This window comes from Semicossyphus pulcher, unplaced genomic scaffold (genome assembly GCF_022749685.1).
Source record: "Semicossyphus pulcher isolate SPU_LCO1_2020_fin unplaced genomic scaffold, fSemPul1.0.p SCAF_27, whole genome shotgun sequence".
Lineage (NCBI taxonomy): Eukaryota > Metazoa > Chordata > Actinopteri > Labriformes > Labridae > Semicossyphus > Semicossyphus pulcher.
In genome coordinates, this window is record NW_027211701.1 from 4,156,020 (window position 1) to 4,178,740 (window position 22,721).

General features: G+C 41.0%; 1 protein-coding gene across 1 annotated transcript in view; it reads left to right on the plus strand.

The window, feature by feature from the left end:
- The first annotated feature begins 221 nt into the window (after positions 1-221).
- neurl1aa (neuralized E3 ubiquitin protein ligase 1Aa) overlaps positions 222-22,721 on the plus strand; it is an 87,726-nt gene continuing 65,226 nt past the window's right edge. The window contains exon 1 of the mRNA XM_069677080.1: positions 222-303. Within this exon, the coding sequence (XP_069533181.1) occupies positions 222-303 (82 nt within the window). The remainder of the gene's footprint in view (positions 304-22,721) is intronic.

The following is a 22,721-nucleotide window of genomic DNA, read 5'->3' on the forward strand; positions in this document are numbered from 1 at the left end:
CTGACTCCACACCTGTGTGCATGTTGCCTCTTCCGCTTTGCTCGCGCGCTGACAGGAGGACGTCATTAGAAAACACAACTACACATTCACTCGAGTCTGCGGCCGAGGAGGGAAAGTGTTTATCAGTTTACTTCGGAGGAAAGTGTCAGCAGGATACAGGCAGAAATCAGCAGTCAGATAAACAACAGAGTGACAGCGGTGAATTGTTGCAGCCTGTTGTCATGGGCAATAATGTGTCGGGTTTATCGACGCTGCACAGAGGACAACAGCAGGGCTTTCACCGCCTCCGAAACTCTCCGAAAGGTCAGTAAACACACCACAGAACTCACTGACTGCTTACGAAACGCATAATACGACAATTAATTATGAACGTGTGCGGTTAAAGACGAGTCCTCAGGTGGAAGGTGTGCACAGAAACGAGCTGCACGTGGAAACGTGTTGAAGTCACGTTATATTAAGTTTCTGCTGCTGCCGGATCAGCTGTGGCAGGGTGCTGAAGAACAGCTCCCGTGTCAGGCTGCAGGAGGCGGGCCTGCTGCTTGTTCGCGTCTGAGGTGGATGTGTAGTGTTTGGGACATGTTAGATATAAAAGCTTATCAAATAGGCAAACAGAAGATTATAGTTGGGCACAGTAGACGGCTAAACACGTTTTCTTTCAAATTAAACTTTTGTGAGAATACGGAGGAAATTCAGAACATATTAAATCTTCACTTTTTACATTTTCAATTACTTTTTAATTATGACCCCACCCTCCCTTTTCTTCCTCAACCCCGATAGTAAGATTAACCCACTAGTGTGTCCAGGGACAAAAGCTATTTGGAATCTATTAATTCTTCACTTAATACCTGCAGTACTGAATAACATTAAACTAGTGGTTTAACATGTTATGCAGCAGCTTGCTGGTAGTTAAGCTACATTCATTTTTGCATTGTCATTCAGGTGGTTTTGGCCATCTTTTATGCGATTTATTTAAGTTTTTTTTTTTATTCTTATTAATTATTTTTCAGATAAGTTATTGCAGGCTGTTTTAGAAGTCGCCTTGCTGACTGAGTTATCCTACGTCATGCAATTCCCCACCCTGACTCTTTTTTCTTCAGGCAGGCGTCTGACTTATGGACACTGTATACAAAAAACAAAGATGACATCCCTTGCCCTTTGTATAGAAAAAGGCTCAAGTGTTGAGAGATAGTAAAATATATTTAGTTAGCATTGACAGCATTTTGGTGTGATAAAAGAAAGGTGTGTACATTCTGCCTTTGTAAGTGTTGTCAGATGTTATTTCCACGGTCATCAATGGACCTTGAAGATGTCAATCCTCTAACTGGTTCTTCATTTAGCACCACTGATTTTTGTTTAAGGGGATTCTAATAGGATTTATTGGAGTAATAAGCAGAATATTTTGTTAACAGCGTTTTGGTGATAACGCTTGAGGATATTTCAGACACTAAACAAGAATCCTCTTGGCTGCTGTTAAACAAAGCAATAATTTTAATTTGCCCGTTTTGAAAAGGTAGCTTTGGAGTCGTGAGTAAAGCTGGGATTGGCAACTTTTCAGAAACAAGCAAGAGTAGGTGAAGTTTTTGTGTCCACAGAAATGTTAAAGGCACTCCAACTGCTGCTATTGTTGTCATAAGAATTAAACTACTTTTCTCTCCCATTGTTTTGCAACTAGCTAGCTAGCAGTGCATGCACAACGAGCAGGAGCAGAGTGCACACAGGTAGGCAGGTAGGTAAAACAGGAATAAAAAGATTAGACAATCATCTTAAGACCCTCTTTAACATGTGTCCTGAGTGATCGGATCACAAGTGGACAGCCTAAAGTACAGGTGTAAACACACCCAGGATAGATTGAGTACACAAAGTAATCCGATCACTCGGGATCACATTCGGAGGTGGTCTGGGACGCATCCGTCTGGCAGTGTGTACGCACATGTGTCCACATGAAGGAATGCCCACTCTCCCTTTATCCAACGATCACGTGCAGTAACAGACCACTCGCCTTTTGTTCTTGACTAAATATATTTCTCAGCTGTGTCTTGTGAAAAACCCTTTGTTATTATTAATATTTATTTATTCTGTCATTCCAAGCATGTGTAAACATTTGAGCAGGATGTGAATGAAAATACAGACAGATCCGTATTTATTCAGCAGGAGGGGTGACGGGTATCGTTTAATTTGTAAATACGGGATGATCCCATAATGATGAGGGAAGAGGTGAGATGGCGCAGGTAAGACATGTGATCCACAGACAGTTCAAGTCTGGACAGTCTCATACTTTATTCTTACCTTTGTCAGAACATCTGATTTATTTATATGTCAGGATGTAAAGAGAATAAAAGAAATAGATTTTTAAAAAATGCTTGTCAAATAAATAGCCTGTCTTACCTTAAAGAACATTTACAACAAGGTACATTGGCAAGTTTTTTTTCCAACTTGTCAGAGGATGCTGAGCTCCTTCACTGGCTAGATTTGATTTTGTTTTCATTATGGGTTCAGTTGATGCTGAGAACTGGATCTTCAAATTGAAGAAAAAAGGCTGAAAACATATAACTTAGTCACTTGCCATGATGTGAGAAAGTAATTTCCAATGCATATATTAGCTAAGATTGATGCTAATGCATTTTTAAATGAATATATACACCGGGGAGGGAAAATAATGACATTAGAAATGTATTTTTAAGTACGTAGCGCAGCTAAAGTAACAAAATCCATCAAACAACTTTAATCAGAAGTGAAACAATAAAATGTTCTTTGTACAGCTAAACCTATTATTCTCACAGACCCTCTCTAGAGCTCTCTGCAGGACCCTCTGGGCCCTCTGGAGTCCCATGTGTAATACAATCCTGTAAAGTACAGAAAAGTCCACCTCCACCTCCCCCCCGTCCTGAACCCGCTGTTACATCTGGATTACAGAGAGAAAATGAGCCTGAGGGAAGAGTTTAAAAAGGAGCTGTCATCAGGATAATCACCATAAGTACACAGTTTGCCCTTTCACATTCTCTCTCTACCTCGAACACAGTCTCTGAGAGCGCTCGGCTATTTTCACATCGCAGGAACACGGTGCAGAACAAGTGAGTCAGGCCAAGAGAGGCACGGCGGTGTGCAGAGACGAGGAGCCATTATTCAACATGTGCAACAGTTCCCATGGTGATGGTTTCCCTGAGTGCGTTATCAGCGGGAGATGATGGCTGATTGGGATGAGGACCAGCGTACGTCACTGGCAGTAATGAAAGGACGAGGATGTGTTTGTGCTGCTCTGTGTCCAGCTTTATTAGGCTGGAGGATGGACAGTGGGCAGTGAATGGTTGGATATAAGACAGAGATATCTGCTGATCAGCGCTCGGCTGAGAAGATGAAAGCTACATATACAGCTTATAACCCCCCAAATACATCCCTCATGTATTGGTTTTCAGGAGGATAAATTCCCTTCCCTAAAGCAATCGTTATCTCATTTCTTATATAAACACAAAAGTATAGAGAAAAACTGTGTAATGTATGAACTACAGGCAGTTTACTTTCTCACCTAATCCAGTTTCTCCAAAGTTTGACTTCCTGATATGTAGAGTATTCACCCTGCATTCACATGCTCCTCGGATGGTCCCAGTTACTACGTTTGGAAGTCTTTCTTCAGATTTCTTTGCGTTCACAAGGTTTAAGAACTAATCGAGGTCATGTTATGTTACCTAATATCATGTACCAAAAATAAAAAGCATTTGAGCATTAAGCCAACATTTACTTTGATCCATGTTTTTGTACGAAAGTCAGGTACCAAATGTTTTCTCCCACTTTCCCAGTTGTTTTTCCGACTTGAGGAAGCCTTTATATACATTTTATCTATCCTATTTTTCCTTCTAATTTTTCGGTTTATCTCGACACAAAGTGAGTGCAGGATAAGTCTTTGTCCTCTGCTGCCTCAGGACCTGTTTGTCTTTGGCACCTATGTCAGGCAGTTTTCTTGTAGTTTGCTAGTTTTGCATTAGACCATTTATCGTGTTTGACCATTGCGTGATCGCCACTCCTTAAGCTTTGTGGGGAGAAGAGCTTCTTTCGTTGAAACGGAGCGAATCTGGAGGATACCACCCAATTCCAGCTGAGATGAAGAGGTGTTTTTGTGGTTGCCGTGCTGGTGCAAAGTTGAAGGCTTGGAAATGGAGATATAAGCCCTTTCTGCCATCAGTCATCATGGGAAATGTCAACTCTCTGCCCAACAAAAGTGATGAGCTGGAGATATTGGTGAAGACTCAGAAACTATACCGCAACTGCTGAAGTTCCATGTTAAGTTCTCCATGAAATAGTTGCCAGGATACAGACTAAACATCCTGAGGCATATGCTGCAATCTGTTGGGGAGGCAGTATAAGACACAAGGATGCAAGGCGACTGGACAAAAGCTGGCTCTGTGACTGGAGCCAGGTTGGACTCACCGGGGGATGTGGTGGAGAGATGCACAATGAAGAAGGTTGAGGCCATTCTAAACAACACGGATCATCCACTTCACCTTGATGGACCAAAGAAACAACGGTGGTGGACAGCTCCTCTCTCTTCGCTGCAGGACGGATAGATATAGAAGATCTTTTGTACCCACAGCCATCAGACGTTTTACTTCTTCAGTTAGTGGTAGATGAGTAACAATAAAGTTAACATGCAAAATACAGTGTCCCTGGCTGCACGGTGTTGCACAGCTAGAAGGTTCCTGATTCGAATCACGGTTCAGACGGAATGGGCCTTTCAGTGTGGAGTTTGCATGTTCTCCCCGTGCATGTGTGGGTTCTGTCCAGGTACTCCGGCTTCCTCCCACAGTCCAAAGACATGATCGTTAGGTTCGTTGATGACTGTAAAACTGCCAGTAGGTGTAATTGTGAGTGTGAATATCTGTCTGTCTCTATGTGTCAGTCCAACGTGTACACCGCCTCTCGCCCAACGACAGGTGGGATAGGTTTCAGCCAATAATATAAATAATGGACGTAATCTCAGTGACGTCAGCCATTGGTTTCTGAAGAAGCGTTTTGAAGCCTGAATTGCGCCGGCGCTGGGGGTCGCCATATTGGAAAAGCCAGAGCCCGCTAATCCAGAGACGGGCAAAGAGGCGGAGTGCGACCGAGCTGAAGCCTATGGCTGAGCTCTATGGGCGGGCCGCATGAATCAGCCAGCTACAGCTATGAAGCCAGGCTATATGCTCCTTAGCGTAGCTAGCGATTATTAGCCATAGACTGTATAAATAATGAATGAGCTAGTTTGACTTTGCCAGGAGGAGATTCTGTTTGTGACGGTGACTGACTGCAGGTGTTTAGTTATCAGAGTAAAGAAGTAGCGGACTCGCTGCTCGGTCTCCCGGTGAGAGAGCGGCGAGCCGACACGTAAAGGGAAACATAAAATAACCGATCTTCTCATCTCTACGGTCTGCTGTAATCTCCCCGGGGAAACTGGCCGACGATTAAATAAATGTTTGATAAACACAGGCTAACAAGCAGCTGAAGCTAATACAGTATACCTGCTACTTAGTGCTAAAAATATATCAATACAATAACACTAACATTTATGTCACCGAAAAGCTGGAGCTCAGAATTCTTGCACAGCCATAAAGTTCCATAAATCACACAGAGAGATTATTTGTCCAAACTTTGAATGAAAAAATCCCCAAAAGTCTCCAACAACACAAACAGGTGGAGTTAAGCTCAGTGTCTGTGTCTGTGTTGACGTCTAGCAGACAGCCAGCAGGATCCACCTGTCAATCAAGCGAGCTGGCCCTTATCATTTAAGGCTTAATATAAATAAAACGGCTGTGTTACAAAGAAATTCACCCCCTGTATAGTTATCTTGAACAATAAAATTAGCTATTTACGTATAACAAAACTGTTTTTTGTACCAGGCTGTAAACATTTTTATTTCGGCTGTAAAAATTGGCATTTTCCCACCTGCTGTAATGTTATTTCTTGTTTTCTGGAGCCTCAAGTGGCCACTCGACGAACTGCAGTTTTTGTTTCCTCACAAGTAAAACACTGATCTGTGGGTTGGTGTTTAAATCTATGAACTTTAAATGCCACAGCCGGTCATGTGACAGAGAGGTAGAGGGACCTTACTCAGGCAGGATTCATCCTCTGGGACGCTGCATCACCAGATGCACTTGAACATGTTGTACAGTCGCAGCAGGTGACAGAAATAATGTCAGAAAATACGAGCTGCTACATGTTCACACTAGGTGCACACAGACAGACAGGAAAACGGAGACACAAACAGATGTAGCTGAAGAAGACATGTAGTGTACTGTGTGTGTGTGTGTGTGTGTGTGTGTTTGTGTGTCTCTGTGGAAAAACAGAGTGTGTTAGACAAAGACAGAGGCGGACATGGGGAATGCTAATGCACCACCGAACAAGATGTAGAGTAATTCCTCATGGGTAAACAACACTTTAGTTCCAGCCCGTTTCTCCATCTTTTTCCAGATAAACCCCACCTCACTCAGAAAGTGGAGTAAAATGTCTTCAGTAATACCTCCAAACCAACTCAGTTATCCTTGTGAAGCAGCTTCTATAAATAGAAAAGAGTTCATATTTTGAGCTTTACAGGAAATTGAGTTAATTTGATGTCTTCCTCGAGGGCGCTTAAACAGTGAGAAAGAGCGCAAACCATCTTTAAAAGCTTTTAAGTGCAGTCAGTAACACGAGGAGGGCAGAGTTGTGCAGTTGCTTTTCATCCTGATTATCTCACAGCACGTATGACAGGGCTGAAAATGTGAGCGTCGTAGTGTTTTATAGGCCGGCTTGGATGGCTTCATTGAGTTGTGACACAGTTCATTTACACAGAGACAGCAGCGAGGAGCTAAACAGCCCGTCTGAGCCGTACATCATCACCTTTTCATTAAGGGCAAACTGACTCCGGCTCAGTTCATTCCACTACATGATACTACTGGGAGGGCACCACAAGGGCATGCTGTTACCTCACACACACACACCCACGCTGCTATATACACAAGCAAATGTAGCGAGTAGTTTGTAGACTTTACAGAACATAGACGTGTTTAATGAGAGTCATTGTTGATTCAAACAAAAGGTCGAGTCAGTTCATTTAAAAAGCCCAAAAATCATCAATGTGCCTCAAAGTTCATTAGAAGATCTTCAGTATAAAACACCTACAAAACAAACCTTTAGCTTTCACTTGATGGACACTGACCCAACTTCCTGTCTGCAAACTGGGGTGACAAACCCTCACACATGTGCCACCTTCAGCCTTTTTTCCCCACATCATGACTTCCTGATTCCACTTATGGCTCAGTGACTTAAGTGGCAGGGCTGTAAATACAAGCTGTAGTTTGTGATCTTAGTATTGCATTAACTTAAACATTTTAAGTTTGGTTAAGGTCACTTTGTTTTACAACAGCAACACTCGCGTTGCTGTTGTATTATTCCCCTTGGATTATCTGTTAACTGGATTTCAATCAGGAGAGACTTCATTAAGATTGAACAATTATTTATTTACAAGTTTGGAAAGAATGAAATGTGCAAAGTCTTTGGCGATTAGACTCCATCGTGATGTCTTCATGTACTTGAAGATGTCGAGAGGCCGAGAGCAGGATAGGATACCCCCCAATGGAGTCTAGACACTGGTGGTGGTGAGGATGGTGAAGACGGGATGAGCTGAGGAGCTGGACTTGGACACTGATGAGATGGATTGGAGGTGAACGGGGTGGAGGAGGGTCGCAATGATTGAGCTGAAACGACAAACTGTCTGCAGAAGAGAGGAGAACAGATTTAAAATTTGACAGCAGCGGGATGATTGGTCGACAGACGTTGAGGCTGAATCTGGTTGGTTTAGTACTTATAGTATACGCCCATAATCAGCTGGTCACCAGACAGGAAGGACAGAGCAGGAGAGAGAGAACGTGACGTGAATGAATGATGCTAATGAATGAATGAGTAGGAACAGTCTTCCTGGTTGAACTTACTCTCAGCTACATTTGTTTGAAGTAAGTTTTGGCTCTGCCTTTTGGTTTTCCTTTTTTGTCTTTTGTTGGATTTCAGATTTTGTTTTTGCCTTTTGCCTCAGTTTATTAAACTCTTATCTAAGTCTGCATCTGGGTTTTCAACCTTTTTGTTAATATTGAATCGTGACAGTGAGAAGGTGGAGGCAGTGTACTTTTTTACACTGCACTTAATGATAGTAATGCTGTTGATGATGTCGATGGCGATGATATTGCAACGCTGGGTATAACTTCCTGTTTATGTTTGCTGTTGTTCTGCAGTTGTTTATTGAGGGAGGAGTCCACCGTAGTGGGTAACTGGCTGAGAAGTAGTTCCGGGGGAGGGAAGAGGGAGTTATTGCTATAAAGCTACTTTAAAGCAGGAGTTTGGCGTTCTGGGAAAGAGAAGATGCATGTTGAGTGAAAAGCATTTAGCAAACCTGTTTGTCATTGTTCCGGGGACATCTCAAACTCGGGTTAGCTGTTGCTGCGACAACGAATCTGGCCTCTGTTGAGCTAGCAACGCACATCGCCTCATTCTCGTTTTTCCTCCATCCATCTAGTTACCCCGCCATGCTATAATATTAATGATGATGATATTGAGGATGTTGATGATGATGATCATTAACATTTTTTAAAATCTGCTTCTATACACCCTGTACATTGCCTCTGTGCACAGGTCGACACCTGTGTCCGCTCACACCTGAAGCTGTTTGTTGGCTGTTACTCATGTTGTTCCCTCCTGTCTTGATCCTTGCTTGTGCTATATTAACTCTCAGATGTACGTCGCTTTGGACAAAAGCGTCTGCTAAATGAAATTGTAACATGGTACTTTTTCCTTCCATGTCTGCCGAGTTGCAAGTAAACGGTTCCTACAACTGAACAAACAATGAAAAGATCTATGAATATAGAGGATGAAACAAAATAAATGTAATTCGAATAAGAAGAAAACAATTTGATGGTCAGATGAAGACAAACAGTCAAATCTGCCTGTGAACATGTTATTTAGATCTCTGTTAGAGTGAGCCTAAAACACACCTGCAATTACTGCTTATCACCAGAGGTGGCTCCAAAGAGAAAATGAAAGATTGCTACTTTAGAGCTGCATCAGTTAACACTTGTTTATATTTATTATGTTATATGACCACATGTTATTCCTTTATGTTCTGTTACCGCAGAAAATACAAGCTAGCCGGTAGCCACGGCTGACACGTGTCCAACTGCTGTAGTTTTACAAATCCACTCGACGTCCGTTGTAGAGTTTGAAAAACACAAACAACTTTATTCCACAGGTGTCACAAGTCAGTTAATCCACTGAATTTCCTTCGCTGGATGACATAAAACTAAACAGGACAGGACACGGTATAAAAACCATGTGACTCCACAGCTGGTCTAGCCTCCACTCAATGCCACAGTTCAACAGCTTCACAGAAGTACGTGCGCCAGGGTGCGCTCTCTTAAAGCGACAGTACATATTTATCAAAAATGAATGAAATAGGCTATAAATAGGCCACACCTAAACATGAAATATTAAACTTAAAGTCAAGTATAATAAAAACATACTGATTCTTTATTTTAAGTAAAAATTCAAACTTTATATAAATGTACACATTCTAGGAACAGGATATAAGAAAACTATAAGAAAAATTAACAATATAATTCTTGCCTCAAACATGTTCCTTGTTGTTTTAAATCTAATTTTCCCCTTGGGAGTAAATAAAGTACCCTACCTATCTCCCCACCCACCTGCCTACCTACCTACTGTAGATTCTGTTACATGAACAGAATCAGCACTCGTCAGTTTCCCTCAGATTTATTGAGCTTTTTAGCCTTTTTATTTTTATTATCTGGCACCCTATTCTCAGCCTTATTTACAACAGTTTTCAGCTAAATAGCTCTGATAATAATACTTTCAAACAAAATAGCAAAACCTCATCTGCTGTTAATCCACTGTTAGCCTCATCACACCATAGACCGACATTGTGTTACATATTTGTGATGGTTCCTGAAAAAAAGACTCCTTTAAAATAAACTAAAAGGATTGTATTAATGTTAGCATCATACTTCTTTAATGTGACAGCTAGTGATGGTCTGCTGATACAAGATTTGCTGCGACTCAGTTGCTTTAATTACAAGCTAAACAAAAAGCTGTGAACACCGCATTGAGGGCGTGCGTGCTACCTGTCCAGCATCACAACAATCAGATAAAGTAAAGCAACTAGCTGCTGAACATAGAGGAGCATTTAGCAGCTGAAGAGACAGACACTTCCTTTAGGAGCAGACGGAGAATAAAAAAGGAGCAAACAGATGTGTGTGTAATAAACTTACATCGGTCTGCAGGAAATGTGACTCTAAATGAATGCTAATGTTGCTCTGAGTCTGCTGGATGTGTAAATGAGCAATGGCTTGCTAACATCCTGGCTTGTAGTATTTTACATTGCTAAATATCCCTTTGTCCAATCTGCTGTCACATTTTTAAAACTCTAAACGCAGTAAGCACAACATCCTTCTGTTGTGGACCAGACCACGAACACAGTTTGTGTTGCCGTAAATTGACCCATAAAACTCTTTTCTTACAAACTTTAAGCTTACAACACAACATTTCAGAAATTAAACCTGAATTTCAAAACCCTAAATACCATATAATGCCTCTACTTCTGCAACACAAGCAGCTCAAAATCTGTACTGAAAAAGCTGATCAGGGTTAAATGAACAGATCAAAGAAACATGGAGAAATTTCTGATTTACAGTAAGTTGTGTAAAATAGACCAAGCTGATTTTACTTTCAATCAGATAAACAGTTCTAAGAATTACACAGGCATACAGTAGTACATAACTTTTGGATGAATTTTGTTCAATGTGATGTGATACAGGACTGCACGGTGGTGCTGTGGTAAGCACTGTCGCCCAAAAGTGCCCTCATGGTTGCCCTTGTAGTAGATAAAAAGTGATGAAGTGCCCTTTCAGGTGCCCTTCCAGTGAATAAATGATACATGTTGGAAAATGAGTTGGCCTCGACACACTCTCAGGTGTGAGGCAATGTGCCCTTATGGGAAGCCTCTGTAGTTGAAAATGCCCCTGTTGTTGTTGCTGTAGTTTAAAAAACAGTTGTGTGGCAGCGTGCTTCTACCTTAGTTTCAGTCTTACCCCTCGATTCAACAGCATCCGTCTCCGGCGCGTTCTGTGTGCGCCACAACCTCTGGAGTCGATCGCGCCCATTCAAGTCAATGATCGTGATTCCACAGCACAATCGTTGTGGATCAGACACGCTTCCTGTGGGCGAGGGCTCGCGCCGTTTGAAGGACCAGAACCGCGGCACAGATGGAACGTGCCGGACAAGGATCCTGTGACTCCATCTGCTGTCTGTGTATGAAATTGATGCCAAAATAGCCCCTGTGATAGGCGCTGGCATCTTATGATGGTGACATCATTTGGAGCCAGAGTTGCGCCGTAGAGATTGGGGAGCGGAGCCGCCGTAGCCCCTTTCGCTAACCAAAACACACTTAAAAAAAAGCTCCTCTGTGTTGGTCTGAAGCAGACGTTCACAGGAAACTTCCGTGACTGTAGTGATTGTTTCAGTTACGTTTCCTTTCGCCGTTCCTCCTCTACTCTGCTAACCCGGAAATGATTGGCTGCAGGAGCTATATTTGTCAACAGAGCTGTCAATCATCATTTTTACATGATCAAATAACTAATTAAAAGTAAATTTGTTAGAAAAATAAACACCTGAAAGTAAATCTGCAAAGAACTAACTATAATGACAGAAACCATGTTTGAGAAAAATGTATTTGACGTGTATTTTGATTTCATAGTTTGACTCATGTCCCATCTGTTAACATGGAGGAGGCGGGCTTTATGACCTATACTGCAGCCAGTCAGCAGGGGGCGTTCGGTTTGGCTTCACTTTTAGGGAGCTGTCATGTCGTCCATCTTTTTATACAGTCTTTGGTTTATGCCAGTAAACTCCTTTTTGGAGTTTGTTAGCATGTTAAAAAGTTAACATGTAGAATTTAAATATAGAACGAAAGTTTGTCTATCTCTCCACACACACACACACACACACACACACACACACACACACACACACACAGAGACATTTATAACACAAGATAAAGATCAGTGCTACATGTGATTAGAAAAGAGCAGAAGAGCGCGCTTTTAGTGTGAACAGGGCAGGCTCTGCTCACACTTTTCAGTCTGCGGGTTTAGTACAGTCTGAGCTGTAACCTTGACATCCTACTATGTGAGGCAGGTTACAAAGCAATAATAAATCAATGGTTAAATATTTTATTGTTCCCTGTGTGTTTTATTACAAAGGTGCAGTAGTTATATACTCACATAATATCACATTTTAATCTTAAAGACCCCCTCTGGTGAAAATCAAGTTTTTAACCTTGTTAACATCTCCATGTGGTGTTTTTCACGTGCAGTGATCTCCATGGCTAGGCCTGTCTGCTTTAAACTGCAGTGTACCAAGGACAGGCTGAACAACACGTTTTCAGATTGGCAGGTTTGAGACGTCACAAACCTAAGGAGCCAATCCCGTTAATGGACGGGGTGACGCTATGCATATTATTATGTGCAACCTTTGGCAACCACTTCGGCGATGCGCGAGTCAGCTGTAACCGTCATCCAGATTTTTGCAAACTCACTGCTGGCTACTAATGTTAACGTTACTACAACTAAATACTAGATTTAAAGCTAGATAAGTTTCAACAAGTTGCCACTAAACAATGGCAGAGATGTGTTTTGTTTTCATGATGGAGGGGGGTGGTTGGAAATTTGCATAGTGGGCGGGGATCTCTGCAGATTCATGAATTTTTAATGAGGGAGGGAGAAGAAGGAGATGCCTTGGGAGGATTTTTACAAGGTGATTAAACATTTAGCAGAAAAAACATATCAGACACAATTTATTATTTCAAGCAGAGCATTTTATATGTCTTAAAACGTGACTGGAGCTGGTCTTTAACAATGGTTTAGTTTCACCATGCACTGTTTCACATGTTTTCTGTGCGCTGGTGCCCCATGGCAAACCGCTTGTGCCGCTTGATAAGCGGTATGGATAGGTGGTGATGTGATAGAGAGCAACTTAGAAGAGCAGAGAGAAAAAATAATGTCTGCCCCAGAGAGAAGAACAGCTGGAGCATGCAGCATTTCTTTAACTTCTGTAATTGTATCTATGGTACATCCTAAAAAGTTAAGATGTCTCACTTCCAGTTAAATGTAATAGAAAATAAAGAAATATGGATTTGATTCTGTCTGTTGTTTGCAGGTTATATTAAAAATTGAAGAAATGCAGTTCTTGTAATAATACTATCCATTAGTATTCTCATAGATACAATCTGGAAGTTCTCAGTTTCATTCTCTTTGGCGGCACCTATGGCGCTAAACTGTGATTGCAGGAGCATACTTCCCAGATATCCAGGCAGTGTCGCATGTGTGACGTCCATGGTTGCATCCGGCTGATTTTCCTCGCTTTCCTTTTTAGACTGTTTGCCTTCATCTGAGCGTCAAATTTGTTTCCTTTTCTTTGGATTTTCACTTATTTTTGAAGTTGTATCTGTAGTCATCCATCTTTTCTTTGTTTGTTCAGCCATAGTAGATTACTGTTAACTCGCAACACTTGCAGAGACCGGAAAAGCAGCCGCTTAGCTCCGCCTACCCTCTCTGACAGACCAACCACTGCTGGGTGATGGAAAATTCATCACTAACTGGGCGCTGCTTGTGATTTTTTCCACGAAAGTCGCACCAGACACTCAGTCTGTAATTCTGCAAATGCAAAGGCTTTCATCAGTGGGCCATAGGCTCAATCACCATTGTGTTACCTCATTCGCCGATAGATAGTGACATCTATTTAAATGGAAATCTTCAAGATTATTACGTTAAAGTTGTTACGATATGATTGACTGTGTTCTCCTGGACAGAAAGCTGCTAGCTTCTTGAAATAAGGATTCATTTTTAAGTGGGGTTTGACATGTTTTAATAAAGATAGCATGTACAGAACTTTTGCATTTTGAGATGTAGAGTTAATGAACAATATGTGAATCTCAGTAGAAAAATGACTATGTAGGCTTTTTGCTATGAAACATAGAGTAAGTACAGGTAAATAGCTATTGTAAAAAGTGTAAGTAAGTTGTTGTTGTTGTGTTTTCCTGCTGCTTCTGCTGCACCCAGGATCAGGATGACTGAATTGTGTTCTACATTGCTCATTTAAACATCTTTGTACAGCTGTGGAGGCTGCGCTTCAACCTCTTTTCATGCTGGGGTTTGGGCTGTACAGAAGTTGATCCTCAGTCTTTGTTTGGTCCCGTTTCTTTAAGAAATGTCAACTGGAACCTCTGGAGAAGGTAATGAACCTCAGAGTAAAAGGAAACTGTTAGTCATATGAACTGAGGACAAAGCCTAATGAGGACTACCTACTCTTTAGGGAGTGGTCATTAAGTGAAATTATTCTGTATTTGTTTAGTGATTAGTGAACACTGGACCATATTTCAAGCCCTGCACAGCCGAGTGAAGTCATAACTACAAAGGACACTAATAATATACCCCAGGAAACATTCAGAAAACATTCAACCACACTTCTTGCTTTAGCAGTGACCTCTCTGTTTTCTTTATGCGACTGTTGGTCTCACTTATGCAACGTGGCACCGACAGTGCAGCTGCCTGCCTGCAGGCTTTCTGAACATCCTTAACACCTGCCTAAATAAGAAACACAGATACAGAGAGGTGATAGCAACACATTGTCACTCCTGGGAGGATTGGAGCACCTCGGGCACTGTAATACAGCGTTCACACTTAGTAAACATTAGTTATAAAAAAAAAAGGCTTCCTGCTTTTTTCCAAACCCAGACTCTGTGCAAGATGAGCTCATCAGGTTAGACAATGTGTCACACTTATATAAGACAACGCAAAAGCAAGAGGCGATCACAGGAGCTTTATTGATGCAGCTTGAGATTGCTTTAGAGTGCCTTGGTGACAATGATGCATTGTTTGCTCTTGAGAATGCAACAACCACTTATATAATCTTGTATTCATGTCCTGTATTGTCAGAGGTACTTGATGGAATTGATAAAATGATGCATTTATATCCCAAGTACGGTGAAAATGTATTCATGTAATGGCTTTATAGTTGCTTCAGTGACATACCTGGGTGACACTATTTGTCTTCCTGTCCCTCTATTGTCACCAGGGCAGAATTAGTTTATCACAAGCTTTGTAACTGTTATCACAGAGTACGAAAGCATCGACTTCCCCCCTAAAAACATGTAGAACAGCAACAGATGTGAGTGTTAATGGCACTTTACACTGATGTGGGGACAAGCAGCTTGCCCGGTGTGCTCAGCAGCTTCTGTGAGGGGAAAAGGGGAATCATTCATCTCAGCCTGAATCATGATCATGTGCAGTTTAAGCTCTGCAAAAAAACACTGAAGAATAGATGCAGGAAAGGATGTTGAATTCAGGTCTAAAATTTGTAGACATCTTTGCAATGCCAAGATAAGATAAGATGAGATAAGATAAGATAAGCTTTATTGATCCCCCAAAGGGGAAATTTACTCGTTACAGCAGCTCACAAAAAGAGGCAAATTAAATAAAGTACTCAAGTAATAAAGAAGACACAAAGTGGGTGGCAATGAAAAGATTAAAAATATGACAATATAAATAATAACAGTAACAAAATAATAGTGCAGTGTTTTTTTTTCACATGGTGTGTAGCATCATTAAAAACCAGAATGAGATTTCTGTAATATTGCACAGTGTAGCAGAAATGATTGAACAGAATTATAGCGTAGCATGATGAACTACTTATGGAAAGAAGAAAATGTATAATTGTAATATGAATGTTGATGATAGTTGCAGTACATTTATTACACTATAATGAGGTGTAATGAAGTCTGACAGCAGTGGGTAAGGAGGACCCGCGGTAGCACTCCTTCTTGCAGGGTGGGTGTCCCTTGAGCTGCTTAAGGCCCCCAGAGTCCCATGTTTTTCCAGATTGTTCTATAGTGCCATGATCAGGGTCTGGGTTTTGGCGCCCCCACTGCAAATGGTATACTTTCAATTTTCTGCCACACTATATAATTTGTTTTTAGCAGTTATCCAGAAGAGACCTGATTAGTAGATTCTCCCCGGGAATTTTTTTTATGAAAAAGCTATCTATTAAATCTATTTTGATGCAATTTTATGCACTCTTTATGAACATTCAAAGTAATCATTGAAAATGTAAAACCGTGCACCTCAAGTGCTTCATTTAACATGTCTTGACTAGACTTGGAAAAATGTGAAATTCACGAGTTACCATCAGTTTACTGTAATATTAAAAGGGTCGTTCTTCACTCACAGACACTCACAATAAACTTTTTAAAAGTTTCTCTGTCTCTTCCCCTCTCTCTCTCTTTCCATCACATGCTCCGGTCTCTCTTCCCCTCCCTTTCTATTATATGCTGTCTCTCTGTCTGTCTCACTTATGTGATTAGACGAGTAGTGAAAAGCGAATTAAACAACAGAACGTACATTATCAAAACAACACATCCTACCCTCCCCTCTATTAAAAGATGGAGTTTAAGTTTTTCCTCTCAGACTTGAACGCATCTCTCCTCTCCTCTCGTTGTAACTTGTGTCAGGAACTGTGCACTGAGTGAGTGGTCGAGCAAGTAAGAGAGAAGGTTAGGTTGGGAGTGAAGGTGTCAATCTTGCAGTAGGCTTATATTTAACATTGTGGGCTTCATTCAAAATGTTTCAGGCTCAAGCCAGCGCCCCCCAGAGCATGGCACCCTTGAGGAACGGCCCTGGCCATGAATTTCAGAGCTCACATTTTCAGCCTTCTGGGCATTCTGGGTGATGTTTTGTGAAAATGGAAATGTGTGACTCTGGGATAGTCTTGACCTTTTTGTGAATTTTGATGGTGAAAATGTGATAAAAAGTCACAAGTCAGGTTTTTCCAGTCTTGTGTCACAACTTGCTCATTTTTGCCCTCTGGCCTCGTAGCAGGTTACTTTGGCTCAGTGTCTGGGTGGCAAGTTATCCACTGTGATCTTTGACTTCCATTTTGTGCTAACAGGAATTGTTTTTATTTTTATCTATTACATAATATTATAAATGTCTTAAGCTCAAAACAACATAAGAAACATTTGACCCATGTTTTCTCATAGTTTAATAGTGTGTCACTGATAACAGCTTGAGTCACAGCAGATCAAATCTAGTTACCCACCGGATCTAATGAAATACAACATGAAGGCATTTTGTTGTGAGCTCTCTGTGGTTGGAAAACGAGCCCACTTTGAAAAGCCGATACCTTGTCCCCATGTGACCTAAAGCTTTAAATACCAGAAAACAAGTGTTGTTTTTCTTTCCGACCAGACCACCAGACAAAAAGCTTTCTTTATGGCAGCAGATCAAACGAAGCATATCAAGCACACAAACGCTTTTGATTGCGCAATTAAAAAAAGAGACGAAGTTGGAATGAAAGTAGGAAAAGTAAAAGTAATGTTTGGCAAACTGACAAGTCAATCAGGATGTTATAGTGGTGCTGCTTTTTGTTGCATGATACTCTGAGAACATTGTGACAGGAAGGTGATTATTTTCAAATTAAAATGGGGGAGTAAGACTTAATTTGAATTTTGTTTTGCACGTAATCCCATGCAGGAAAACACAAAAATGTGACGATAGTGTGAAAAGAGAAAGATAAGTTTTATGCTACTACATAGATTTTGCAGATGTTTCCTTTGTCCACTGAAGTTAGAAATCCTGTATGTTTTTTGTTCACTACATGACGAGAGCACGACTTGGTGTTCATATGGTCAGCTGTAATGTTTTTTTCTCAGAAACAGACTGACTGGGGGCGCTGGTTTAGCTCAGTGGGTAGAGCAGGTGCGTCACAGAGGCTATAGCCTGTGACGCTGCGGCCGCAGGCTCCACTCCCGCCCTCGACCCCTCGCTGCATGTCACCTCCCACTCTCTTCTCCCATTATTTCCTGTCTCTCTTCAGCTGTCTTACAAGTAAAGGCAAAGATGGCCAAAAATCTACTTAAAAAAAAAAAAAAACACAAACAGACTTACTGGATTGATGTAAGGTGTATGATAAACTTTTACATTTACATGAATAGCTCACTCTTTAGCTCATCTCTGAGAATCTATATTTCATTATTGCTAGCACAGGACGACAAAATCCAGCAAAAAAGATTAATGTTTAGTCAAGTTCTGTCGTAGATGTAGTTTGATATTCACACTTCTTTAATGCAATGAAAAACTGCAGGAGTGCTCAGTTAGCATTGTGATATTCACGTTATACTTAAATGTAATAAGGCTTATCTGCTAATTAAGGATAAGGTAACACTTATACATATTCACTATTAATTAGTTGCTTATTAGAATGCATATTAGTAGCATATTGACTCTTAATTAGTCAATATAAAGCACTTATTAACACCTTTTTCTGCATGACCATATTCTACAACTACTGGGCCACTAAATAAGGGTTATCCCTCAATAACCTCCTAATTACTGCTTATTAATAGCAAGTAAGGAAGTAGTTGTACATTAATTACCATCTTAATATGCTTTGCTCAGTAAGGGCCTTATAAGGTGGAAGTACCTGGAGAATAGTCATTCTCTCTTAATAACACTTGATAAATATGGTATTTTCTTGTGTAACAATAAGAGTGTTAATAGAGTCCAAATAACTCTAAATTAAGTCTTTCTACATTAGAATATGTTACCCATTCGAAAGTGAGGTCTTTCTCATAACTAATTCACAAGTAGTTTGCCACTTATTCACCCACACAGGTTCCCTGTTCTAAAGATGCCTCCTCTTCACACTTAGTACATTTGTTATAGCACACAACTACTGTAACCAACAGACGTGATGGGTTACACCTTGAAAAAGCATAGACTTCTATCGAGATACACAGGTTCCAATCCCATTCAATGGAAGAAGAACAAAGAACATATCTATTAAAATATTTGGAAGAACAAATATACTGCCTAAACTTGCTATATACTTAACAGCTGACAGACATTTTTGGTGTGAAAAAGGATCACATAACCATATATGTATGTATTTATGTAGGAGATATTTCTACTTGTGCTGACTTTGTTCTTCCTCCTTACTTGCTGTTAATAACACTAATTAGGAGGTTATTGAGGGAAAACCCTTAGTTAATGGCCTAGTATGCAGAATAAGGTGTTAATAAGTGCTTTATAATGACTAATTAAGGGTGGATATGCTAATAATATGAATACTAATAAGCAGCTTATTAATAGTGAATATGTGTACCTTAATATAAAGTGTAATAATTGAACACTTGGGTTTTGCTTTGCTTTTGCTGCAGCCATCACTCCTTTCAGAAAATGTAACACTGGCAACAGGAACCAAAAAGCTACAAGCTAAAAAAGCAGTTAGAGACAGAAACAGGAGATAAGACATCCTACTTTGTTTTAAATAAAGCTCCATGTTAAACTCATTTGCAAGAGAAAACTGGTTAGTAAAATTGGTAACAATTTCTTTGAAGGGGTGTGCATAAGACTGACATGACACCTTCATAACCATAACATGCCACCTGTCATGAACATGAATGAGTCCTTCTGAATGTTCATTACTGTTGTCATTAAGTGTCATTCGGTCAATTATGTCATTTTTATTGCAAAGTTGATCTCAAACAATGTCAACTTTGCGTTAAAAATGACCTATTTGACCTGTGAATATAATATCAACAGCAGCAATTATAGACAAAACTATGATTATAAGTTGTAATAAAGTGGAATTATCCTTTAATGTCATTAAATTCATGTAATGAAGGGCGCTGGTTTGGCTCAGTTGGTGGCGCAGGCGTCCCATGTATAGAGGTTGCGGGCCTCGACGCACCGATCGCAGGTTCGACTCCCGGTCTGCCGGTCATCTGGTGCACATCATCCCCCACTCTCTACTCCCCACATTTCCTCTTCCTCTTCAGCTCTCCTATTAAATAGGGCCCAAAAAATAATCTTTAATAAAAAAAAAAAATTCATGTAATGATTTCTAAATATTTGGGTGGGTGATGTTCCGCTTCCTCTCACTTTATAAACTCTGTGGAGCTGCTGAGTACACACGATGAGCTGTTTGCTCCTGAGTGCTACCAATAAAACACATCTGTCACTGAGCGTTTAAGCACACAATGTTCCTACGTTTATGGAGGTAAGACAACAATTGTTACAAGCTGTTTGATTATAAAAGTGCCATAGTTGTGTCCTGGTTGTCATAGAAAAAAACCCAGAAGAGGCACCTGAATCAAGGAACCACAGCGGGTATGAATAAAGCATGTGACTCCATTTGCCTCTTGTCACCTCTGTCACTCAAAAGCACAGGCAGCCATTCAAACATACACACACACACAGACGCTGCTTTCAAATCACTTCATACAGACACACACACACACACAGATAGAGAGAGAGAGAGGGATCTCCCCTCCGGCCTGCTGCTCCGCGGAGCTGCGCTACTGTTTCTGACGGGATAATCTCCACGCTGTGCCGCGGCCCATGTGAGAGACGGATTACATATTTATTTGGGGAGTTTTCATCCCGCCGTTACCATCTGTCACCCTCGGCCATGGGAAGTTTACAAGAGCTTTACAGCGGAGCGATGGGATGAGAGTGGGTGTGTGAGAGATTTGATGCGAGTGAGCGTGCATGAGAAAGAAGAAGTTAGGAGTGGAAGATTGAGAAACAAGCACATCTCAGAGGCTGTAAACTCTTGGAGCAGAAAACCACCTACACTTTCACAAGTACCCAGAATCCCCCCTCGACACCGCTGTGGGGGAATATTTAGGGAGGTTGGTGCTTTCCGCTGCTGTCCAGCAGAATGTTTGGGACTTTTCCCATGCTCTCTGTTAGGAGTCTCAATACATCCTCTTTTTAGTCCCAGGGTGATTAAGAGCCAAGTCAGCGCTGATGTCATAATCCACATCCCTGTCGCTTACATTACAGCTGCTACTTGAGAGGCGGTGTAGCTCACTTGGCTTGCCCTGCCCACACTGGGAAGGAAGGGGGTTTCAGAACAAGTCAAATAATATATGACACCACAAGGAGTTTCCTTTGATAATTCAAAAATATTGTAGACTATGTTGTTTTTTTAAAATAAGACTTTTCATTAAATCAGACAAACGTGCTGCAAATTCAGAAACCATGCAAAGTCAAACCCAGAAAACACATGCAAAAGAAAAACGCTCCAGTCAGCACAACGGAAGTGCTCCAGGCCTGTAGGGGGCGCTCGGGGTAACAGCTAGGAGCAAGAGCTATGCGTTGCTTCTGCTTGCTGTGAATCTAAGTTAGCTGTGCAGCTAGCGGTACTATTTGCTGACTCTGAGCACAGTTGTGTGTTAGTGTTCACATCTCAAGCTTTGACCTCAGGAGTTTGGAGTTGGGATGGGGAAGAGACTTAGTGGAGAATGATGGCAGAGTTTCACTCACTGTACATTTTTGGCAATAGTCTCTCTGCAGAGTAGATTTGTTCAATGACATTTAATGGGAGAGGACACCTTTCCTATACAGAACGTTCATTTCCTGTAATGTGGAAGACATGAACATTCATTCATGTTCATGTTTGGTTGGAAAGTCTTAAAGTCTTGAAAGGCCTGACACCTGAAGTCCCAGACAATTTAAGATTGCAAAAAGACTGGGCATCGGTTAGCAGGGTCACTATTGACACAAATAAAACTAGAATCCTGTTGGGAATATTTCCGTTCCTGCTGTTAAATTTATAGGAAGAAAAACAAACAATGGTGCAGAAAGAGAAGCAGCTTTTGGCCACAGCCGCACTTGTGTGTGCAGCTGTTCATTTTGTCTGCAGTCAGTGAGGCTGTAACGTTAGCTGTAGCTTTATCGGTTAGCAGGATTCTGGAGAGTGCACAGCTTGTGGTTGTTAATAATGTTCACATCATGAACTTTACTTTTTGAATAAGCTGAGACTAAAAACTTGTGATAATATTGAACATGTTATAGTTTATTGGAAAAGATAAAATGGCATGACTGACGACAGCTGGGATTGAGTTTTATGACGACCTTACCCTAAAGAAATGAGATGGCAGGAGCAAGCCTCAGCTCCAGCACACTACTCATGAATTTATTCTGACATTGGAAAACTGACTCTGACAGTGAAAAGAGAAAGTGCTTGAAAAGTTATTTTGTGCGAGGCCAGCATCAGTCTTCTTCTTGAGAAAATGTGTAAAGACCCGGACCTCTTGGAAGCAGTGCAACAAGTTATAAACACAGAATCCTCTTATAAAGTTTATATTTACACATTTAGAAAAACAGGACAAGCAATTACTTGGAGTTATATTTTTGGCCATATAGCAGATGTGTTTCCAGTATTGTCTCTCCCTGTTGTGTTCTCTACCTGCTCTTAAGCAAATGGACATGTTGGGTTCCTAAGCTGCTTCCACTTTGTTCACCAGCTAGCTGCTAACTGTGTCAGTGTGTAGTTTGGTGTTTTCTAACTGTGGGCTTATCTGAGCCTTTTACAGTGAAAATAACTGCCTGCTGCTGCAGAAGTAAGGCTGATGTGAGCGGTGAGACTGATGTCCTGACACAAACCAGAAATCACATATACTGGGTGTACCAGAAAAGAAGTGCAGCTCTTCTTTGGGATCACAATTAATTTAAAGATTAAAGGGCCTGTTTGACTATTATGGCGAGCTAATGTCACTATGGTAGAAATAAAATGCAATTTGGCTCTGTGCCTTTGGAGGACACTATCTGCTTCTCCAATGGGCCCTGAAGACCTCCACCAGACTATGTAAA